The 22,320-nt window shown below is 39.6% G+C and overlaps 1 protein-coding gene across 14 annotated transcripts in view; it reads left to right on the forward strand.

Moving 5' to 3' along the window:
- PCDH11X (protocadherin 11 X-linked) overlaps window positions 1-22,320 on the forward strand; it is a 495,127-nt gene that overhangs the window by 72,394 nt on the left and 400,413 nt on the right. For 12 of the 14 annotated variants that reach the window (XR_005555087.1, XR_005555088.1, XM_039330016.1 and 9 more), the window contains exon 2: window positions 10,836-11,419. Coding sequence is in view for 12 of the 14 variants with exons in the window: in XM_039330010.1 (XP_039185944.1) it covers window positions 10,836-11,419 (584 nt within the window). In the remaining 2 variants the exon portion in view is untranslated. Of the gene's footprint in view, window positions 1-2,541; window positions 2,585-5,026; window positions 5,105-10,835; window positions 11,420-22,320 lie in introns of those variants that run through there. The other 2 variants (XM_039330024.1, XM_039330019.1) reach the window with 2 other exon arrangements.

A 22,320-nucleotide genomic window follows, 5' to 3' on the forward strand; every position in this document is an offset into this window, starting at 1 on the left:
TCATTGGTTACTAGAGTCTTCTGGTGCTGAACATGACTTTTAAGCCTATATGATACAGCTTCAGAATATATTGGACATCCCTGTTTCTGCAATTGTCCTTCAGAATCAGCTTCTCTCAAGGTTTGGGCTGCCTCAGCCCTGTCAGCCTTTCATGAAGCCCTGAAGATCTGGCATTTCTCCTGTGCTTCAGGCCAGGATGGTCATTAAACTTATTCTGTTGGAAGAGTCAGTGTCTTTTAGGTTCAGGTACAGGAAAGTGAATGAGAGTTATTTTGTTTCTTTGATTTTGATCACTTTTATTTTCACTGCTATAGGTCAGTGTAATAGATTATAAGTTGTATGTATTTCTGCCTTACTGTAACTGAACCTGACTATCTGAGTATTTAGAGAGACCTTGTTAAATGAGAATTTTGGGATATGAGATTCATGACTTGTCTGGACAGCTCCCATTGAGGTACACACTGTCCTTACCTTATTAATCTTGAATAAGTAAGTCAAGGTTGTGTTGTTACAATGAGCCTTTGGCCCCTAAGAGTTTTATGAGTATGTATTTTTGTTTTATGTAGTGCTGTACAATACTCAGGGTCCTCCAGGACTCAGCTGTATTATAAAACTTGCAAAGGCGTGAGTAAATAAATAAAGACAGTGACAACTTCTTAAATCTATGAGCCTAAGTCGCTGAAAATTCAAATCTACAGCGAATACGAGATGCAATACCTAAAGAATAAATAACTTGGGGGCAAAGTTATATGGAGGGGAAAAAACTGCAGCACAATATTTGTATGTTGCTTTAAGTCCATGTGAGCTAGTATGCAACATTTCTTTAGCTCCTACACTGAAATATATTTGTTGCTGCTTCTGAAACCAGAATTTCTTAAGTCAATTACAAATTGCTTTGTCAATAGCAACTTGTTTGGATGTATTTGACAATAATGACCTGCCATTTTCTAGTTTGTGTATTCATTTGTACCTGGGGCAAAAAGTCATATGAATAGTGGACTGCATGCACACGCTTGTTGCTAGTTTGCATTAAACCATGATTCCCTTTTTAAACATGGCAGTGAATGTGAACATATCTGTACCAACTTCTCAACTTATTTAAATAAATACCATTCTGTCTGTCTACCCAGCTTGATGCACATATTATCACATTTTACTTATTCCTCTGGCTTAGAAGTACATTCAGAGAATTGGGAGAGGAAGTTGAAGGTCTGCTGTTGATGGTGGTTTTTCTGATTTATAAAATGCATTCACTCTCAATTGGGCACTTTTATTGCTGGTAGAAGTAAACCGATAATGGTTGATAATGTGATTTTATTTATAGATTTTTCTGTTCTGCTGGTTCATTTTAAAACAATTCCAAAGCAAGATAAAAATAATGAAAAATAAGCAAATGGTTTATCATAAGTTAAAAAAAACTAAAACAAAAGTTTGCAGCCATGTTAAAAAATGTTTGGAAGGCTTAAATTCAGGGTCAGTAATTCCAGAGAAGGTCAGGTAGCGTAATAGTATATGGGAAGGACTGGACCAAGGGCGGTGGTGGGATTCAAATATTTGAACAGCCGGTTCTCTGTGTAGGTGCCACTTCTGGAAGTCCATTCTGGGCCTGGGCAACAAAAAATTAGCTACTGGTTCTGCCGAAATGGTGCGAATTGGCTGAATCCCACCACTGGCCAAGGGAATGGTTAGATAAGGGATAGCATAGCCTGAAGCTGGATAGTGGGTGGATCAAGTGGAACAGAAGACACCCTCCCTAATTTTTCAGGCTGTAGAGGAGAAGGGGCATAAGGAGAATCCTAGTTGTCCCAAAGGTGCTTTTTCCTTGAAGAATTTTTCCTTGTTTTCCCTTGAAGAATTTTTGCTTCTCATCCAAGCAGCTTCTTCAGTTCTGAAGTGAAGCAAAAATGTCTTCAAGGGGTCAGCCATGACCTGGATAACCGAGAATCTCCATAGACAACGAGAATCACACTTTTGGACTTGCAAGATTCTATTAACATAATTTTACAATAAGCTTACAATTAGCTTACTTGATTGTGTTTCTTATCTGGTGAGACCAACATCAACCTTATAAGTCTGAAAGCAGATCCCACACCTCTCCTTTACAGTTTATATTGCAGGGCTGTAGTTTCCTGGTTTAATTCAAGTTACCCAGTTCTTAATGGGAGCCAAAACTTTTCTATGTGATCATTTCAGCCTCTTCACAATGAAGGCGATGCGTTCCGCTGGTCGAAGTGAATGGATTTATGCAATATAAGAATAGGAAAAATGGTGGATTAGCTCAAATATACTTCTTTCTTATGTAAATCAATTTAAGAAACAATGAATGTGTCCCTGTTGAGTAAAATGATCCCACTGTGGATTTGAGAACATCTAGTTTGGGGAAGATTGCATGACAACACGGGGATATCAGGTTGAATTCTAGGTATGAGAAATTATGCTACAGATATCCAATCTCAGCAACGTAACCACAGTCTTGTGGATTTTTTTTATTATTATTTGAAAAGTATACGTTAGGTATGCTGATCTTTTCTTGCAGTTGTGTTTTTGTGCCAAGTGTACCGCTTCATTGCTTTAATTGCTGTTGGTAAGTGCTATTTTGAACATTGAACTGTGCTATTTTCCTGCATTACGGACTTTTTAGTGGGCTGTAGTTTTTCCATCTAAGTAAATTGGAGTAGATATCTTATCAGCAGGGAATGCTTCACCTTTTTTCCATGCTTTTTGTCCTCATTCTCTACATCTGATGCTCAAGCACAAGGTCTGCCTATTTCCTTACTCTCTCGCTTTGCCCTCTATTTTCTGAGTGTTACTAGTTTATCAGAGAAGTTAATGCAGCATGTGATTATTAAACGGATGGCAGTTCAGTATATCTGAAATATTTTTAGCTCAAATATCTTCCTCGGGCATCAAAAATTGAGGCTATTTGGTGGCCAGGAGGTGGCTTGTTGGAAAATGGAATATAGCTCCACACATTGGAGCACACATTCATTTTGAGGTACTTAAATTGCAAGACCCACTTGATGACCCAAGGAATATATTTATTGCAATTTCGTTGCCAATAAAACGAGTTAGGATGATGATTTTGACTTTCAACTTCTGCTCTTCCTGATTTCATTTGATCTAATATCTTTCTGGAGGAGAATTCAGGAATTTGAGCTGCTAAATTTTTTGCCCCTCTTATAAGAGAGCATCCTCATGCCTGCGGAAAGAATAACAAGTCAGAATATTTGGTCTTTTTCTCATGTTCTTGTTAGTAGCAACAAGGAAATTGTATATATATATATATATATATAGTATCTTTCAAGCCCTGCAGTATTAATTTCTTGGTATTTGTTTTCATTGCCCATCCCTTAATTTCCCAAAGAAAAGGTGTATGTGAGGGGAAATTGAACTAAGCTTACAGTCTCTCAAAGGTCTCTCATAACAGTACTGTCAACATGATTTCCTTTTTATTGTTGTAAACTGCCTAGATTAGCCCCATGGTGAAATATATGTCAAATAAATTAAATAAATAAATAACCTTACTAAGTAGAATCCTGACAATTACAGTCCTACTACTTTAAGGCGGACAGCAGGTTAAGAAAGTTCATTAGAAGATTAATCTTTTTGGTGGATCATACTATTCGGTAGAAAATGTCTTGTTTGCCTCGAAGAATGTCCCATTGTATCTCCATTATTTTTTTTAAAAAAAGGTCAAATAGAATATGAGGTGAGAAAAACTTCTTTGTAGTCTGAAAATAAGAGTATGCTTCTAATAAGAATAAATATTTCTTCAGAAGACTAGTTCTGAATTATTAAGGGATACAAATTCATTTTTCTGTCACTGAGGTAGGCGGACGTTTCTCTCTCCTAATATTAGTGAGTATCGAAACTGATGGAGTAGAACATTTATGGAAGAAATAGCCTTTAATTAAATAGTAAATAGTTGAAAAGTTGTGGGTGTAGGCTTCACAAGTTCTGACTCAACCCTGAGTGAAAGAAATTCTTCTTTTTTCCATTACTTACCTTTCTTTCTCTCTCTCTCTCTCTCTCTCTCTTTCTTTCTTTCTCTCTCTCTCTCTCTCTTTCTTCTTTCTTTCTTTCTTTCTCTCTCTCTCTTTCTTCTTTCTTTCTCTTTCTCTTTCTCTTTCTTTCTCTCTCTCTCTCTTTCTTCTTTCTTTCTTTATTTCTTTCTCTCTCTCTCTCTCTCTCTTTCTTCTTTCTTTCTTTTTTTCTTTCTCTCTTTCTCTTTCTTTCTTTCTTTCTTTCTTTCTTTCTTTCTTTCTTTCTTTCTTTCTTTCTTTCTTTCTTTCTTTCTTTCTTTCTTTCTTTCTTTCTTTCTTTCTTTCCCATTCCTCTTGATCATTCCATGTGTTTCCTGCCCCTTGTTTTCACTCATCCCAACTGGCAGGCGAGCTGAATAAAACATGACATTTGAAATGTCGAAGAATGATGTTGATTACTGGGAGAAACCTTTTGGTTCCCCTCCCCACCACCTTTTGCAAACAGACTAAGCCACCAGACTCCTAATAAATCTTGTGGCTGCTGTCCATGGTATAAATTTGATAACCAGCTGTTAGCAGCCATCAGTGAAGTGGGAAAAAAAAAGAATGCTTGTCACAATTTTTGTTGTTGTTGTTCTTTTTTGGCTTGGAACTTGGCTATGTCAAGACTTGATTTGTGAGGGGGAGGCTAGAAGGAGGTGTTGGTGAGCTAAGTTCACATTCCTCCTGAGCGCATCTCCATCCTACTAGATCTTGAGTGACACAGATTACTTGTTGAAAGAGTTCTTGGTTTTGAAAAACTGGTGTGAAGTTAAGCAATGTTGGAGCCTGGGGTGGGCCGGCAGCAAAAAATGGGGTTGGAAATAATTATCTCCCAAGTGAGAATGTCTCCATAATAGGCCTGATAGGAGCTGGTTAAGCTCAAACTCAGAAACATATAACTACAAGTCAGAATTATGGAGATTCCCAGTCATCCAGATCATAGTTGTCTCAAAGGTGCTTTTCTTCTTCAAAGGGCAACTGGACTGTTTTTTTTTTTCTTTGAGGAGGAAGAAGAAAACATTTTGCTCTTCATCCAGGAAGCTTCATCTGTTTTAATGGTGGGAGCAGGAGATGGAAGGGTAGGTATTGACAGTTGAGACTGGATGGTGGGGAGATGGAAGGATAAGTTCTGATAGGATAGTGGGGGCTTGGGATGGAAGGATTGCATTTCTTTGCAGTCATCTGGTCATTTGCACTCCCTTTGAGAGTTGTTGAGGCCACTTGGGGGTTTATCTGTGCCCTCCAAGGTCTCCTGAATCAGGGTGCAATTGTTTGGGGAATCTTCTCGGAACTTCTGCAAGAACTGCATTGTAAGCAGTGTAGCGTTCAATTCTAACATGGATGGATTCTTTTACCCCTGGCTCCATTCCAGTTGCCTGGTCTAGCTGGTGGATTTTTCCCTCTAAATATTTTGTTGCACTTCTGCAGTCATCAGGGATCTTCTGAGCATGCCGGTATCTTTGTGGATGTGAGTGTTGTTATTTGAGCTACATATAGGCCCACAAATATGCAATACAAAGTCACAGTGGGTATGCATGATTTTTCATTTGACAGAGCAATATAACCTAGTGGGGTACGTACTGCTTGACTGGGCCTGCTAGAAAGCTACACTCTCATGTGGCCCACCAAATCTCTCTCCTCCACAACAGGTGCCTCCAACGCCATGGAAGGCTGGGAAGTGAAAGAAAAGGTTGAGGAAATTGCAAGGCAAAATTGTGCTTTGCGGGAGTCCAAAGTAAAGAGATACTGTTTAATGAAATGTAATGTTGGAAAAGGACAAAGCATTTGTACGGCTCAGAGGTTGTTGCTGGCCATTTTTCACACTTTGGGGAACTAAGTGCCCATTTTCTCAAGTGAGCTCTAATGACAAATATGAAATTGTTTCACACACACACACACACACACACACAAAGGCACATGGGGTTGGTGCTAGGAAGACTAATCCTGAGTTGGTGGTGCAGTTTGGGGGAGAAAGGGCATGCTACGATTAATCTCAGTCGTATATTAATTTTACTTTTCACATGATCAACAAGATTTATGTGATCTGTTTCTCTCTCTCTCTTTCTCTCTCTCTCTCTCTGTGTGTGTGTGTATGTGTCATTTATCTTTCTGTCTTATCTGTGTATCCCTATGATCTATCTATCTCTAGATCTGTCTATCTCTGTCTGTCTGTCTGTCTGTCTGTCTGTCTGTATCCATCCATCCATCCATCCATCCATCCATCCATCTATGATCTGTCCCTCTATCTCTCCATTCATTCATCCATCTCATCTGAAAGTGCTTTTTAAAAAAACAATGCCTGTTGTATTATTTAATTATTTCCCACAAAATATGGCATATGATGCCTTAAAAGGAATTATTATACAGAAATGGGAGAAAGCGAGCTTAAATTTGGTAAAAAAAATATATTTTTGTTGTGCGTAGACCTTTATTATGTCTTTATAGATTCACAAGTGGGTTGAATACAGAACAACATACAGAAGGAAAGAGACTGTGCTGAGTTCTGTCATCCCAATGCGCTGATGGCAATTAGCCATTTATTTTAATAAGAGCAAACCCAAGCGCTCTCTTGTAGGGCTTCATTCTCTGATTGTTTAATGCTTGTTTTCTTTCATTCGTTGGCTAGCTACAATGCAATTTTAAAAGAAAGAAAAAAGAGGAAAATTAATGCTTTATGAACATAGAACAATATTCAAAGAGGAGGGGGAAAGAAAGAGACCGTATTTTTATGGTGTTTAATTCTATCTTGCAGTTTGGCTCAGAAAAAGTATGTATTTATTGTACCCGCATGCAAATATAAATCTCCTTCAGTCATTAATCTGGAAAAGCGCTTTGTTAGATATGAACCGTACCTAAGCTCACCATAGTTATACACCAGTCCTATCCTACCAAGGACCACACGGGCTGATTCCCGACTTGACAATTTAAGTGATGCTTTTACGTATTCTAAATCTAATCTAGAATATGCACTGCTTAAGCTTTATATGTGATGTATGGTTGTCTCGCTTGATGCTTTAAAAAAAACAGTAGTAAAACAGAGGAAGTGTTAAGAGGCAACAAAACCAATCAACCAGAGATGAAAAATGTTTTGGGGACAAGTTGGGTTTTTGTACTACAGTATATGGTACATTAGTGAAAAGGAACGCCTTTTTTTTAAATAAAAAGAATGCTCTTTCATTTGAAATATATTTTTTTAAAAATGTTGCACTGAGTTCAATGCACTGAAAAGGAAATAATGTGTTGGGTATTTGAGTGCTTGGACAGCTGTCTGTGGTGTCCCGCTGTAGTTCTTAATGTATGGTTTGTGATCCTATGGCTGAGGATCTGATCTTCCTTATACTATTTGGAGGACCCTGAATAGGTTGAGAGTTGGAGGGCCTAAATATAAAACTGATATGTTCAAATAATAATAATAATAATAATAAAAGCAAGCAAGGGTAGTATCAATAGTCATAGGCGCCTTGGGTGCAATCCCAAAACAACTGGAGCACCACTTGAACACCATTGGCATTGACAAATTCGCTATTAGTCAATTGCAAAAGGCGGCCTTACTAGGAACTGCTTCCATCCTGCGACGATATCAGTAATACCATCAAACATCCACATCTGCCTATCCCAGGTCCTGGGTAAGGACTCGATAGGTAGACAAAATGCCAAATCCAGTCTGAACATCTGGCTGACTGTGCGATGATCAATAATAATAATAAAGTTGGAAGGGACCTTGGAGGTCATCTAGTCCAACCCCCTGCTCAGTTAGGAAACCCTATATACCATTTCAGATAGTCTCTTCTTAAAAACTTCCAGTGTTGGAGCATTCACCGCTTCTGGAGGTAGGTTGTTCCACTGGTTAATTGTTCTAACTGTCAGGAAGTTTCTCCTTAGTTCCAGGTTGCTTCTCTCTTTGGTTAGTTTCAATCCGTTGCTTCTCATCTTGCCTTCTGTGGCTTTTGGAGAATAGGTTGACTCCCTCTTCTTTGTGGCAGCCCCTGAGATATTGAAACACTGCTATCATGTCACCCTTCGTCCTTCTTTTCATTAAACTAGACATGCCCAATTGCAGTGGAGTCCCTTAGCGGATAACAACACTGTGTGTGAATGTGGAGAGATGCAGAGCCCAGCCCATCTGCTGATATGTTGGCTACTACCAAAAAAAATGTACCGATAATGGCTTATTTTTGGCCAATGAAAAAGCCAAGAAGGTGGCTACATTCTGGCAGTTTAAAGTTTGATCTAGACATGGAAGAAGAAGAAAAGTGAAGGCGAATATACGTACATGTCCCAGGATAATGTTGCAGGATCCAATCTGGGTTGGTCACTGGGACCAGAGGTTTCATCTTCTGAGATTTTGGACTCATGCTGGAGCCCATCTTCTCTAGCAAATTGTGTGGCAGAGAGAAGTTCCCTGAAGATGGTCTCCAGCATATCTGAAAGCTCAGAAGACTAAACTTCTGGTCCCAGTGACTGACCCAGATTGGATCCTGCCCTCCCCCCAAAAAATGTGATCCTAAGAATAATGGATTCTACAAATTATGGGTATATTAAGTTGGAAAGCAAAGAGCCAGATCAATGTATGGCATGGATAACTTGTTACAAAGGAACAGGTTTTGTGGCTCAGGGTTGACATGAGGGGTCCTTGGTGCTCTCTGAACTTGCTTGTTTTCTTGCAGACCTTTAACCCTAACTAGGTAACATCATCAGTGCTAGTAAGGAGAGCTGTTTGCTGTTAGTTTATATTCTGGTGTCTTGCCTGTCTGGGTGGTGGGCTGTTTACTAAAGGCTTTTTGGCAGTTTCTTGATTGGGGTCTTGCTTACTTGATTGCTGGTCTGAAGCTGACCTTGGAGCTAATCTATACTGATCTGAGTCTTGATTACTGGCGGGAGAGAGGCTGGAGTCTTTTTCTCTTTTGGTCTAGTTGATTGTCTCTTTTACATAGTCTACAGATGTTGTGAATGTCCACGTGTCTACTGATGGCTGATTTGTCAGAGGGCCAGGCTTCTACAAATTCCCTGCCGTTTTTTTTAGATTTGGCCTGGTCTAGGATTGTCACATTTTCAACTTGTCAGCTTGTTACAAGCCTATGATCTCTTATCTAAAGAAGCCAGCGAAGGTAGTTCAATCAATTCTTTGGATGATTATAAAACCACTTGCTATTTCTTTCAACTTTTGGAAGCTCCATTTATTACTTTCAGATGCTTTTCATCCGCTCTGGGCTAAATGCTGGCAGATGGGCATCAATCTGATTCACTCTGCCTGCCTGAGTTTTTCATATGAGAAAACAGACAGGACTATCTGTGCTTTTTAAGAACCATCAGGCACCACTTCTCTTCTAGAGGTTGGATGGAAATTAAAATGGGGGGGGGGAGCGACTGTTTTGTCATTTCCCTGCATTAAAAAAAGCTGAAGTCTCCATCAAGCTCTGCTTGATTCCTGATGACTTCATGAAAATATTCACATCGCTTTCTTGACAGCTATACAGAAATGGTTTGCCAGTGTGTTTGGGGGGGGGATATATTTTTAACTTCCTTCCCTAGCCTATAGCGATAGTACTTTGTAAATATTTTCTATCAAAATATTTAACAATCCTGATCCTGCTTAGCTTCAAATAGGCTAGTGTTGTCAACTGTGTGCTTCCCATTTACTGCCAGTCCTTGACTTGCATTGCATTTTCCATTCTTCTTTTCTTTTTCCTTCTTTCTTGCAATGCAACTAAATGCAACTAATGCAACTACACTTCTCTCTTGCAGTGCAACTAAAGAAACCCATAATAATCATGGTGTGATCTGACAGCGATAAGGGACAGCTCCCTCAATTTTAGATCATGACATGACATGAACATCACATCTGGCATGTGACCCACTGTCCTGTTTTGAGCTCTGGGTAATGTGGGAAAGGCCTGCAGCCCTCATGGTAGTTTGAAATCCTGAGCCACTTCAAAGCCCACCACTAGAGAAGGCATCTTGAAGCCCCCCCCCCCCAAGACCATGAGTCTAGGAAACTCCACTGTTAACCCAGAAATGGAGTTAAAGATCTCAACCAGGCAGGTTGCTGAGCACCAGGGAGGTTGATCCAACAGCAATAATCCCAACAGATCCTTAGAGTGAAGCATAGTGAACAGGGTCTCACATCTGGTGATTGATAGTGCACTGCCCTTGAAAGCTGCAGGAGACTCCTGGATGACAATGCCAAAGTCCACCCCTTTCCCAGAGTTTCAGCGTATGAAACCCAAACAGTTATATTTCTGAAAGGGCTATCTACACTCTTCCAGACCCAGTCAGGTCTTTGGTAAGAAAGGAATCACTACTACAGCCTGACTTGGCATTTAGAAGCAGCAGTCAAAAGCAGGGCCACTGAAGGTCTGCTGGCGAGATCCTGGAATCAAGACCAAGAAGCTGGAACATAGAACTGGTTTAAGACATTGTCTCATGTGCCCTAAAAATGGCCTATCTCCTACTGTATCTCCATGTGCCCATCACCACAATACTACTACATTTACCTATCACCATGGCAGTGAACTGGGATTAGCGTCCTGATATAGGCGGTTGCTGGGGGGAAAAAGTGGGTGAAGAGAATTAGCTGGAGACAGGATTTAACTGGGTATGTGTTTTTGAATCTTCATATGCTGTGCACTCCTAAAGGTTATGTTTCTTACTGTTGTGAATGGCTTCATTTTTTTTCTCCTACCTGTTGTTGAATATGTTTGTTTCTGTTCTGCAATGGTGGAGAAAACATCAAAACTGAGGTTAGCGGTCTCCCCCATTGCATTTTTAATACAATCTTTTCTTTTCCTTCTGTCTCTTTTTTTTTTCTAGCTCTGCTTGGTGTTCAGCTGGACAACACCTTCGCTGTTCTGGAGATGGACTTGCTTTCTGGGACTTACCTCTTGGCAGTCTTACTGGTCTGCATCGTGTTTCAGTCGGGCGCCCAGGAGAAGAATTACACCGTGCGGGAGGAGTTACCGGAAAATGTCCTGATTGGCAATTTGCTGAAGGATCTCAATCTGACCCTTGACCCCGATGTGCCCCTTTCATCTCCCCTCCAATTCAAGCTTGTGTACAAGACTGGCGATGTCCCCCTCATCCGCGTGGAGGAGAATACCGGAGAAATATTCACCACGGCCAACCGCATTGATCGGGAAAAGCTTTGCTCTGGCATTTTTAGTGAGAACCGTTGTTTTTATGAGGTGGAAGTCGCAGTTCTTCCTGATGAGGTCTTCAGGCTGGTCAAGATTCGATTCCTGATCGAGGATATAAATGACAACGCTCCTCTTTTCCCTTCAACGGTCATCAATATCTCCATCCCCGAGAACACCGCGATCAATTCCCGCTATTCTGTCCCATCTGCTGTTGATCCTGACATTGGAGTGAATGGCATTCAACATTATGAACTCCTTAAGGTGATTGGTGGATCTTTGGCTGAAAAGAATGCTCAGGTTTTTTTTTTTCCCCTGTTCAACTTTCCTGCTTTTCTTTCTTCTCTCATGCAATCTTATTTTCTTTTTTCTTTTTCTTTTACACAAGGAAGGCAATGGAATGGCTCTCGGATAATCATCTGTTTTGTTACCATTTCTCTTCTTCTGCTACTATCTGATAAACGTCTATGGAGATTCTCAGTCATCCAGGTCATGGCTGTCCCAAAGGTGCTTTTTCAAGAGGCAACTGGACTTTCTTTGTTTTTCCTTTGAAGACGTTTTGCTTCTCAACCAAGAAGCTTCTTTGGTTCTCCACCATCTTTAGTCAGAACTGAAGAAGCTTCTTGGATGAGAAGTGAAATGTCTTCAAAGGAAAAATAAAAAAAGTCCACTTGCCTTTTGGGGAAAAAAACCCACCTTTGGGCTACTTTTACTGTTCTATTCGGCTGAAAGACACATTATTAAAAATGGCAGACTGGGAAAGGGCGTCACTGTTTGTAGGCTGCACCAAATGTGTGTGTGTGTGTGTGAACGTGACTGGGTGTGTACTTGCTCCTTCCCATCTGAGCACATGTGCTCCATTATCAGAATTAATTCTTTTTTTTAACAATCTTTTTTTATTAATTTTTTTCCCATCAACATATGTTAATTTTTCCAATCAAACAAGTTGTCTGGTGTTTGCTAAGCTAATACATGTTCACTTCCTAATCCTTCATTCTTTTCTCTAACCAAGAATAGAATAAATTCCAAATTTTATAATAGTCTGTATCTTCTTTGTCTTTCAGCCTCATAGTTAGTCTATCCATCTCTGCCCATTCCAATATTTTCGTGATTATTTCTTCTTCTGATGGCAATCCTTCATTCTTCCAGTACTGTGCAAAAATTATATCAGAATTAATTCTCTGTTTTGCATTTAGCCACTTGGCATAGGCCATCTGTTCTGTGGGAGGGTTGCACTGTGGGAAGAAAGAAAGACTTGACACAGAGAAGGTAAGCAGGAGGAAAAACATAATTTCCCCTCACTGCCATCAACCTGTCCTTGGAATCCCAACTGAAATGGATTACTGGATATGGCAATTTATCCAGCCTTGCCCTCCCATAATGTAAAGAAGTAAGGAAACTGTGTCTCAGGTCCCACACAGCTAGTCTAGTTCAAAGAAACAAGATCTGTGCAGATTTCAGTCAGATACTTTAAATGCTAGTCTGGGGTAGAAAAGCTATGTAAGAAATGTGCCAGCCTCATTTATAAAGAGTTCATTCAGGTGGAGTCCCTTTGAAGGATGTGAAATGTTTTCTTAGCAGGTTTCTAGCTACCTGGGCTGAGTTGGCCCTTGATGGGATTAGCGGCAAATGGACCCCCCTCCTGCCTTGATTGTTCTTGTCTTCTCACCCTTTCATTCCTTTCAATCTCTTCCACGTTCAACCAATTTTCACGGCTTCTTCCATTTTGACTCTACTCAGGGGATGCTAAATGGTCAGCTCCTTAAGAGATGGCTTTGCTTAGATGTTTTTCTTTTCTTTTCTTTTTCTCCAGAAACCTTTTTAAAATTATGATTAATTGCCAGGGAGAAGCTGGATGTAGGGATGATACTTAGTGAATGTGATCAGCAGCTTTAGCTGTGAAGCATGTGAAAAACCAACAAGGGAACCCCATGGAATAGATATGCGGTGAAGCAAATTAACTTTCTCAGAGAAGTAAAGATGAAGCTTTCTAACTGACTGGCTCAGTCAGCATGCTTGGGTAATGCTTGGGTAAATTAACAGAAAAGGGAAAAGAAAACTTACTCCTGAAAACACAAAGCAACTCTAACTATGCTTTTTCTATGGTGGGGTAGCTGGCTTAAAATGTGTTTTATATATGCTCTGGGTCATTCCTTCCTTCCTTCCTTCCTTCCTTCCTTCCTTCCTTCCTTCCTTCCTTCCTTCCTTCCTTCCTTCCTTCTTTCCTCTCTCCTTAAACTTGAACATCCTAATATATGGGAAGAAGGAGCAGCTGTTCATAGCATTGAAAACAAAGATGGCTGGTATTTTTGCTCCAAAGTATTGAGAGAACAACTTTTGCTTTCTTTGCAAGGGTCAACAATATATTTCAGCCCTGTGCATATGTGTAGCATGGAGAAAGGAACAATCTTAATGTATCTTCATGCATTTCAACTAAGTGACACTTTTTTCCAGTTATCTCAGGGCTGTCCATTCTAACTAGCTTCCATTCTCCAACATTCTGGCCATTTCTAGTTCTTGCTAGTTAATCCTCAAACTTGCATCTATCTGCTTCTCTACTTGGAATTGATTACAATCTCAGTAACAGTAATAGAGGTGGAAGGGACCTTGGAGGTCATACAGGAGACTTATAATATTTCTGACAAATGGTTGTCCAGTCTCTTTTTAAAGCCCCCAGTGATGGACCACCCACAATAACTGAAGGGAAGCTGTTCCACTGGTTGATTGTTTTCACTGTTAGGAATTTTCTCCTTAGTTCTACGTTGCTTATCTCCTTGAGTAGTTTCTATCCATTGGATGGATATTGGATATTTCTTAGAGAAGGTGGCTCTGATTCTTTATCTTCCATTCTGATCCTGTTGTGATACACATAAACACCCACAAACTCAGATACCTACATATTGTTTTAATTAAGAAAATAGTTTTAGTCCTTTACACGCGCGTGCGCGCGCGCACACACACACACACACACACACACACACACACACACACACACACACACATATATATATATATATATATATATATATATATATATATATATATATATTCTCCTTTATGAAATGACTGGTTTAATAGGACCATGTCACAGAGCAAAATCTTCTTTAGTTAAATTTTATTACTGGGTCATTTTTTCCTGTGCTTCCTGATTCTGCAAACTTCCTTCTAGAAGTAAACTGCAGGATTAATATGCCCAACTTTCTTTCTTATGAGGAGTTTGATTCCTTAAATAATTAGCCAGGCACTAGTGGAAAATGGGAATGCAATTCAGTGATTAGATGGTCGCTAAATGCTTTATGAAATATATCTTAGCTTCAGAGCCTATGATAACCAAAACAATGGTTCCACACCTGTTGCCTGTGGTCGACCACGATCTAGTTTCTTGTCGGTTAAAAATGAGGAAAGATTAATGAAAATTGCAATAAAATTGCACGGAGTTTACTCATTTGGTTTGGAGATTTACAAAAAGAGTCTTTATAAATTGTTCCAAACGTTGCATTTTTATGCGTCATAGGGTAAAAATTCAGTTGAAGAGATGGAATGAGAAATGAAAACAGCAGGATTCTTTTTTTAAAAAACGAACAAAAAGAAAAAAGAAAATAGCAGACGCAGTTGCCTTTTGCTAGAAGGGAAGAAGAAAGTGCTTTTATAACTCAGCTGCAACTGCTTCCAGGGAGGAAGATTAACCATTTAATAAATGAGAAGACATTAATGAGGGTTTGAAACAGCGGAGTTATTAGATAGCTTTTTAAAAGGGAAGGGAAAAGTAAATGGAAGAGCAAAAAGGATCTGATTTTTATCCAGCAGAAGAAAATAAATGACATATAAATAAATGGCTTTGCCAAGAAATATTTGCCAGCAAATATAGAGGGATAATGGTTTTGTTTTTGCTTTTTTTGTTTTTTGATTTTTTAAAAAGTTCATTAAATTTGTTTTGGCCAAGAATACCAGTTCTACTAAAAGTTGTATAGGGGTTGACTGTACTATTTAGCAAAGGTGTGAGAGAGTTGCTTCAGGCAGTATATCTTGAGTAAATTTGGAATAAAAATTAGGAATGCTACTCATTATGCATTCCATATGCCCTGGATATTAACTTTAATATATATTATTAACTCCTCTTTGAATATGGGGGACACTGTTGTTTTTCTCTAGTACTGAGACCTGATTCACCAGCCCATCCAGTCCCTATCTACACTTGGACTTGATAAGCACGGATATTGGGTGATATAATCCATGATCTAAAATTCCTTAGGCAGTGTTGAAAAGTTGGTCTAATGGTGTTGCCACCAACACCTGAGATGTAAATGTGTTCCTACTTCAAGTCACATATCTGCTATCACAACTCAGTCAGGATTATTCTTGAATTCAGGTCTGTCCTGCAATATGGGAGAAAGTGGAACACACTTGTAAGGTTGTTAAGAAATGTCAAGAATATACCATATGATAAACATCTAGGGATGTTTTCCCCTCCTTTGATTAGTTCTTTCTGTTGATATTTCTTTCTTACAAGAGGACATGTTATTTTGAATGGCATCACAGAAGGACAAAAGAAGCCCATCCTTAACCTTATAGGCTAGGGGTGTCAAACTCGTGATGTCAAGTGACGTCGCGCAACATATCAGACCGGTTTTGCCATTGCCGGCAATGGGGTGGGCGCGGCTTCAGTATGATGAAACCAGCCCACGGGCCGGCAGTTTGACACCTCTGCTATAGGCTAAGCCCTGATTGAAATGACAGGCAGATATGCGATTCAAAGTAGGAACTTTGAAACTCACATCTTAGGATTTAATTGCATCACCATTCACTCTGTAGCCCAAGATCCACTGGGATCCACTGGTCTTTCTGTTCTCGACTAGTGAGACTGCTTGCATCAGTGAGATTGTCATAAACTGTAGCTCTCTAGCCCATTTAGATTCAGGCTGCAGCAGACTTGATTTAACAGTGAACTTTTCAACTCATTAACATAATCAATAGGTTGCAGTGCCGGCCAAGTCTATCGTAAGACCTCCCCAAGCATTCCAGGCAGGTTTTATATGCTTGCTTTTAATAAAGTTAAGGTGTTTGTCATTGATGGCTGTAGACCAAGTTGTCGAGATGCTACACTACTGTAACAGTAAGTGCTGATGAAACAAGAAACTGAAAACTTCACTTGGACCTGTTTCATGGAGACGTTGATGAAGTCCATCGATCAGTTTATGGACATTAAGTAGATGTCCTTGCAAAATGGGAATATACCGAGTCTGGATTAGCTTCTAAATACTTTTAATTGAGCTGTAAGGAATGACTGTAGTAAAGGATAGGGGAAGATCCACTAAAAAGATATTTCTGTTTTAATACCTCACAAGTGCATAACAGCTTATGGTCCATGTGTCACGATGTAAATGTTGAAATATAGTCATTATTAAAAAGAGAAACATCGCCATAAAAATGATATTTGACTTAGACAAGTAAAGAAAGAGCTGATCTCTTTTCTTGTAAATGACTAAAAGGCACGGAACTAATTACACCGCGATGGACCTACCAGCTTAAATGTGTGTGTGTTTAAAGAGTTGTAATAACAACAAATAGTTGTAATAGGTAGATGTAATTGTGTATAATAGCAATATACCAAAGGCCAGGGATCAATAAATAAGGGCCACCGTTTTCCAAAAACCAGCCTTTAAATCGCTGGTTCAATAATGCTGTCACCATGTATTTATGGTGAGAGTTGGAACATGAATCGTAAACATTGGATTTGCATTTGGCAAACAGATTGATGCTTTTCTTTCTCCCTTTGTTAAACCTTTTTCCTTTCCTGCTCATTAATTTATTTTTAAAAAATATAAATAATGTTTTCCCAGGCAGCTTACAGCAACAAACTCTTATGCACCCACATATAATGATAATAATCATACATTAATACAGTACTGGAAACGCACACAATAGAAATCTAATAAAACATTAATAAAAGAGCTACAGTTTAAAATATCAGCGCACAGTTTTAAAATCCAATTCTGCTACAGTTAACGTTTAAAGGGAAACATTCCCACCCATTCAAAGGGTGGCCTAAATAAATCTATAGGGCTTTATTAAAAGTGGGAGCGCAAATGTGATACATCCCAGGTGGTAGACTACTGTAAAAGCTTGGGGGGGGGTCTCTGTAGAAAAGGGTCCTTTTTTGGGAGAGGGGGTTAAATTCAACAAGAACTCTAAAAAGCGGCTGAAAGAGGAGGGATTCCTTTCTAGCGTGAGCAGATTCCTGTACAGTCAACTAACTCAATCCCAAATGAGTGAAGACATTCTATTTATCAAAATCATTTCAGCCTAACATTACTTGTTCCTTCCAAATAAATACTCATATCACGATGTTGCTCCCTTTAGCCATCAAACATTGACAAGGAATCTCCAGGGATGGAAGGAAGACTTTTTGTGCGTATTGCCCAAATATGCTATGAGTAAAACATGAACATTAGATTAACTACAGACTTGCCACCTGTTCTGTTTTTGAAGGGACAGTTCATTGTTTAAGATAAAATGTATCGTAGCGTTAATAAGTAATGTAGGTTGCTCCACCCCTTGGCTTTGGCAGATTGAATCCAAGCTTGAACTGGATTCTCTATCAATTATTTGTGATATGCCATTCAGCTCTGCTCTTTGCTTGCAATATCAGTTTTTTTTTGGGGGGGGGGGAACAGAACAGAAGAAGCACCATTGAATGCAATGAAACAATCATGGCCCACTTAAATCTAGTGATCCAATAGGTCTTTGTTACAAGTAATTTAGTCTGAGTGCTTCTCATACAGCTTAGAACCATGGTAAATAAATTTTAGATGCTACAACCCTTTCACGTTCAATGACATCTGGCGTACACCATTTTATTAAAGCCTTACAAGGTGTTCCATTATCCTGAAAGCACTTCAAGTGGCAAGCTTCTTTAGTTATGATTCAGAATTGCACGAGTCAGTCTTTAGGACTTTAATCAAACTCTGAGCTGTTGTAGTTCCCTACCATCAGTTTTAAAAAATAATGCTGAAGACTAACTTATTGTTAATAAGATGTTACCCTTTAGGCTGCTTTTCAAGTGGGCTGGAAAGGCACTGTGAAATCTGCGAATGCATTTTCAATAGTTAGAGAGAAACATTTCAGCAAACCCCATACCGGTACTTCTTCAGTTTCCCGCCCCCTTTCTCAGAGTAGGTTAACTAAATAAAGAGTTTCATATGTAGTGAATGAAAGTAAACCTATGTGTCCCAGCGTGTTGCAGAATCCAATCAGAGTAAGTCACTGGGACCAAAGGTTTACTGTTGCAAGCTTTAGGGCTTGTGCTGGATCCCATCATTAGGGAACTTATATATATGACCTGAGTGCTGTGCGACAGCTTGAGTTCCTCCATTCCTCATCCAGGTTCCTGCTAATCTAGAAGTTGGAAAACATGCAAATGCAAGTAGATAAATAGGTACCACTTCAGTGGGAAAGTAACGGTGCTCTGTGATGTCATGCTGAGCACATGGCCTTGAAACAGAGATGAGCACCACCCCCCATAGCAATGATGGCGAACCTATGGCACGGGTGCCAGAGCTGGCACTCAGAGCCCTCTCTGTGGGCATGCACGCTGTCACCCCAGTCCTAGGCCTTCAGCTGGGTTTTATAAAACCTTTTCACTTTAGGCCTCCGCCACTGTGTGCAAAAAAAAAAAGGTTCAATCAATCAGTCAATTTCAACTTCTTGCAGGAAAAAAAAAAAGATCTTGCAAAGTTGGAATTGATTGATTGAACTTTTTAGTCCCACCCAGTCTGCTGTTACCACTGCAACCACGCCCACCCAATGGGCCACACCCACCCTATGCACCACGCCCACCTGGCACCTGACGATGCATAAGTGGGTTTTGGGTTGCAGTTTGGGCACTCGGTCTCTAAAAGGTTCACCATCACTGCCCTATAGTCTGCAACAACTAGTGGAGTAACGTCCCCAGGGACTCAATTATATGTCTATGTGTACCCTATTCATTTAATTTGCAAAGACTGTAGGATGGCCATCTGCCTCTGGGACACAATTTGTATGGCCCTACTCTGCTTCTTGTAAAGAGCCTGCCTCTTTTTAACTTCTAAGCGGAACATTGCAGGGCAGAGGGTACGCCAGAACATGTTGCTGTTGTGGCACTTTAATTCAATCAGCGGCGTAATTTCCCCATAGGAGTATGCTGCAGATTCAAAACATTCATGGATGGGCATGTCGTGCTGTGATATCAATTCCCCACAATGATTATAACGGCATTTTTTCTTAATTTGAAGGCTCTGTGCCTCAAATTTATAGCTCCACTTTAGGCATTTTTCCCCATTGTGTGTGTATGTCTGATTGTTTATTTATGCCTTCATTCCTTTCAGCATGGAAGCCATCTGGGTTATTTTGGGCCACTTGCTCATTCTCAGACCTAGCCTGGAAATTTTTTTTAAAAAAATGTCTACCTACCCACACTGGACAAGCGTGCTTGATTATGATTTATGATCTTCAGTGAAGAGCTCTTCACCCCGCACTGCTTTGTATAAGTGCTTGTGTGTATGTGATTGATTGCTAAAAGGTTATGAGTTCATGAAAGTTTATTGCACATAGGTTTTTTATGTGTGTGTGTATCTGCATGTGTAGAGACAGATTAGTCTAGTGGTTAAGACAACAGGCTAGAAACCACGAGATGGTGAGCTCTAGTCCCACTTTAGGTACCAAGCCAGCTGTGTGACCTTGGGCCAGTTGGCCTTGCTCAACCCTAAGAAAGAGTCAGTGGCAAACTACTTCTGAAAAACTTTGCCAAGAGGACTGCAGTCACCAGGATTCCAGAGTGAATTAATTAATTAATTAATTTGTGCATGATAGTATTGTGATTGGCCAAATCTAGATTGGCCAGCTAGATCATTCCATTGCCCAGAAAGCTGTAAATGAACGTAGCACTTTACTATTAATTGAGCTATTGTATATGTTGTGTGTAAAATACACAAAAGGATATTTATTTATTATAATTTATTTCCTCTTTATTATTCTATGAGTAACCGGCAATGGGAAACTTATCTAATCCTCCTTTCTCCTCCATGATGTACGCATGTATGTATGTATGCATGTGTTGCTTGTGAATGCATATTTGATGTAGTTTTCTTGACCTTAAGAAATGCAATAAAATAGAACCGAACCAAGACTGTGTTCTCTCCTCTGTTTCTGCAGATTTGCCTCTTTCTTTAAGAGAGAGAGAGAGAGAGAGAGAGAGAGAGAGAGAGAGAGAGAGAGAGAGAGAGAGAGTTTGCACCATTAAAAGCAGTGCACTCTAGTTGAGGGAATCAGTATATGTAGCATATACTATGGTTGTAGCAGGTTTGATTGCCATGAAACTGTATTGCTTATCCCCATTGACAGAACAGTGTTCAAAGTCTTCTTTATGACTCAGGTCAGATATAATGATCTCATCCCTATAAACTCAAGAGTTATTGAGCTATGAATAAGCCTCTGCCCCTCCTGCCTTCATAGTCTTAACCAGATTTATTTAAACGTTAACTTCCCATTACAGTAGAATTGAGTAAATTGTCTTTTTGGAAAGCAGAATACGGTAGGTACAGCTTACTATCGTCAGGAAAGTGGAATTAACTGTGGCACTTCTAATATATTATCAAGACATGGATTCCTGAGCTAAGAAACTGAACAGTCTAAAGTTAAATGATGTTCTTCAACTATTGAGTGGCTCTCATTTTTTCCTCTTGTGATTCTTACTCAATGGACCACCCTATTTGGGTGGCTATTTCAATAGCAATTCTACATTTTGCTTTTGGATAGAGGGCACCCAAAATTGTCTTTCATAGTCTGGATCTCAGAATTTCCATCTTGAATTAATTGCATTTCATTCTAAGTTCTGGTGACCCATGTGCCTGGTATCCTACAGTTATTGGAACTATAACTCCGACTATGCTTTGTCTTTGCTCAAACTAGCCAAATTTATTTGGGTTAGAAGCCCAAACATCTCAAAAAATATAGGTGTGTCCCAACCAGGAGGAAGATTCGAGCAAGGAATTAGTCTGGATTCATTCGGTAAGCCCAAGAAAACCAGGTTTGCCCCCCCCCCAAATGCCTTTGAGGCTTATCTAGTCCTTCCTAAGTGAAAGCTGCCAATCTGGGGAGATTCCTGTATAATAGGCAGAATAAAATAAAGTAGTGAGCTAGAACTGTACACATGTAGATCTGGTTACTTATGCCTGAAAACAAGAAGCCTAGCCCTGCTAAAGATTATTCTTGGTTTCTGCATTTCTATTCATCCCTTTTTCTTACCCTTTGTAAGCAAAGCAAAATGCAAAACTGGCATTACAAAAACAAATTTAATCAATTCTTAATCAAATAGTAGTTTTGGATTCAGCCACGTAATATCGCTGCTGCAAGAGCTTCATGGGCTGCAATTATGAGCCGAGGTGGCGCAGCAGTTAGAGTGCAGTACTGCAGGCCACTTTAGCTGACTGTGTTCAGCAGGTCAGCGGTTCAGATCTCACTGGCTCAAGGTTGACTCAGCCTTCCATCCTTCCGGGGTAGGTAAAATGAGGACCCAGATTGTTGGGGGCATATATATATATATATATATATATATATATATATATATATATATATATATATATATACACATTGCTTACTGGCGTACACCGCTTAGAGAGTGCTTGCACTTAAAGCTGTATATAAGTCTCATAAATAAATAAATAAATAAATTTAAGAGGCTGGTTGTCACCCTTCAAAGCTCAAGTCTTGAAGATATTCTTCTCACTATTGAATCCATCTATTCACTGAGATCTGGGGACAGAAGGCATGTTGAAACTCCTGTCTCCGGGGAAGTACAATATCCAGTTGAGATCCTTGTTGAGACTTTTCAGTGAAATCTTCAAACAACTTGACCTCCTTCTCCCTTTGATGCTTTAGGACAGCTCATGAAGACATGGCTCTTTAGGAGAACCTTTGAAGATGTTGAGATTTAGACTACATCTCTCTGTTCGTGGTAAATCAAGTGAATGTTTGTGGTTAGGAACAGTCTTGAATATTTGCGTGGTTAAAATTTGCTGTTGATGGTAACCAGGACAGAGCCTTTAAGAATTGGAACCGCATAGAAGCTGCAATAAGTATGTCGGTAAGCCAATCCATAATGTAATCCTCAGTATCCGCTTGCACTAGTT

Source organism: Crotalus tigris, unplaced genomic scaffold (genome assembly GCF_016545835.1).
Source record: "Crotalus tigris isolate CLP2741 ecotype Arizona unplaced genomic scaffold, ASM1654583v1 scf7180000017622.5263843, whole genome shotgun sequence".
Lineage (NCBI taxonomy): Eukaryota > Metazoa > Chordata > Lepidosauria > Squamata > Viperidae > Crotalus > Crotalus tigris.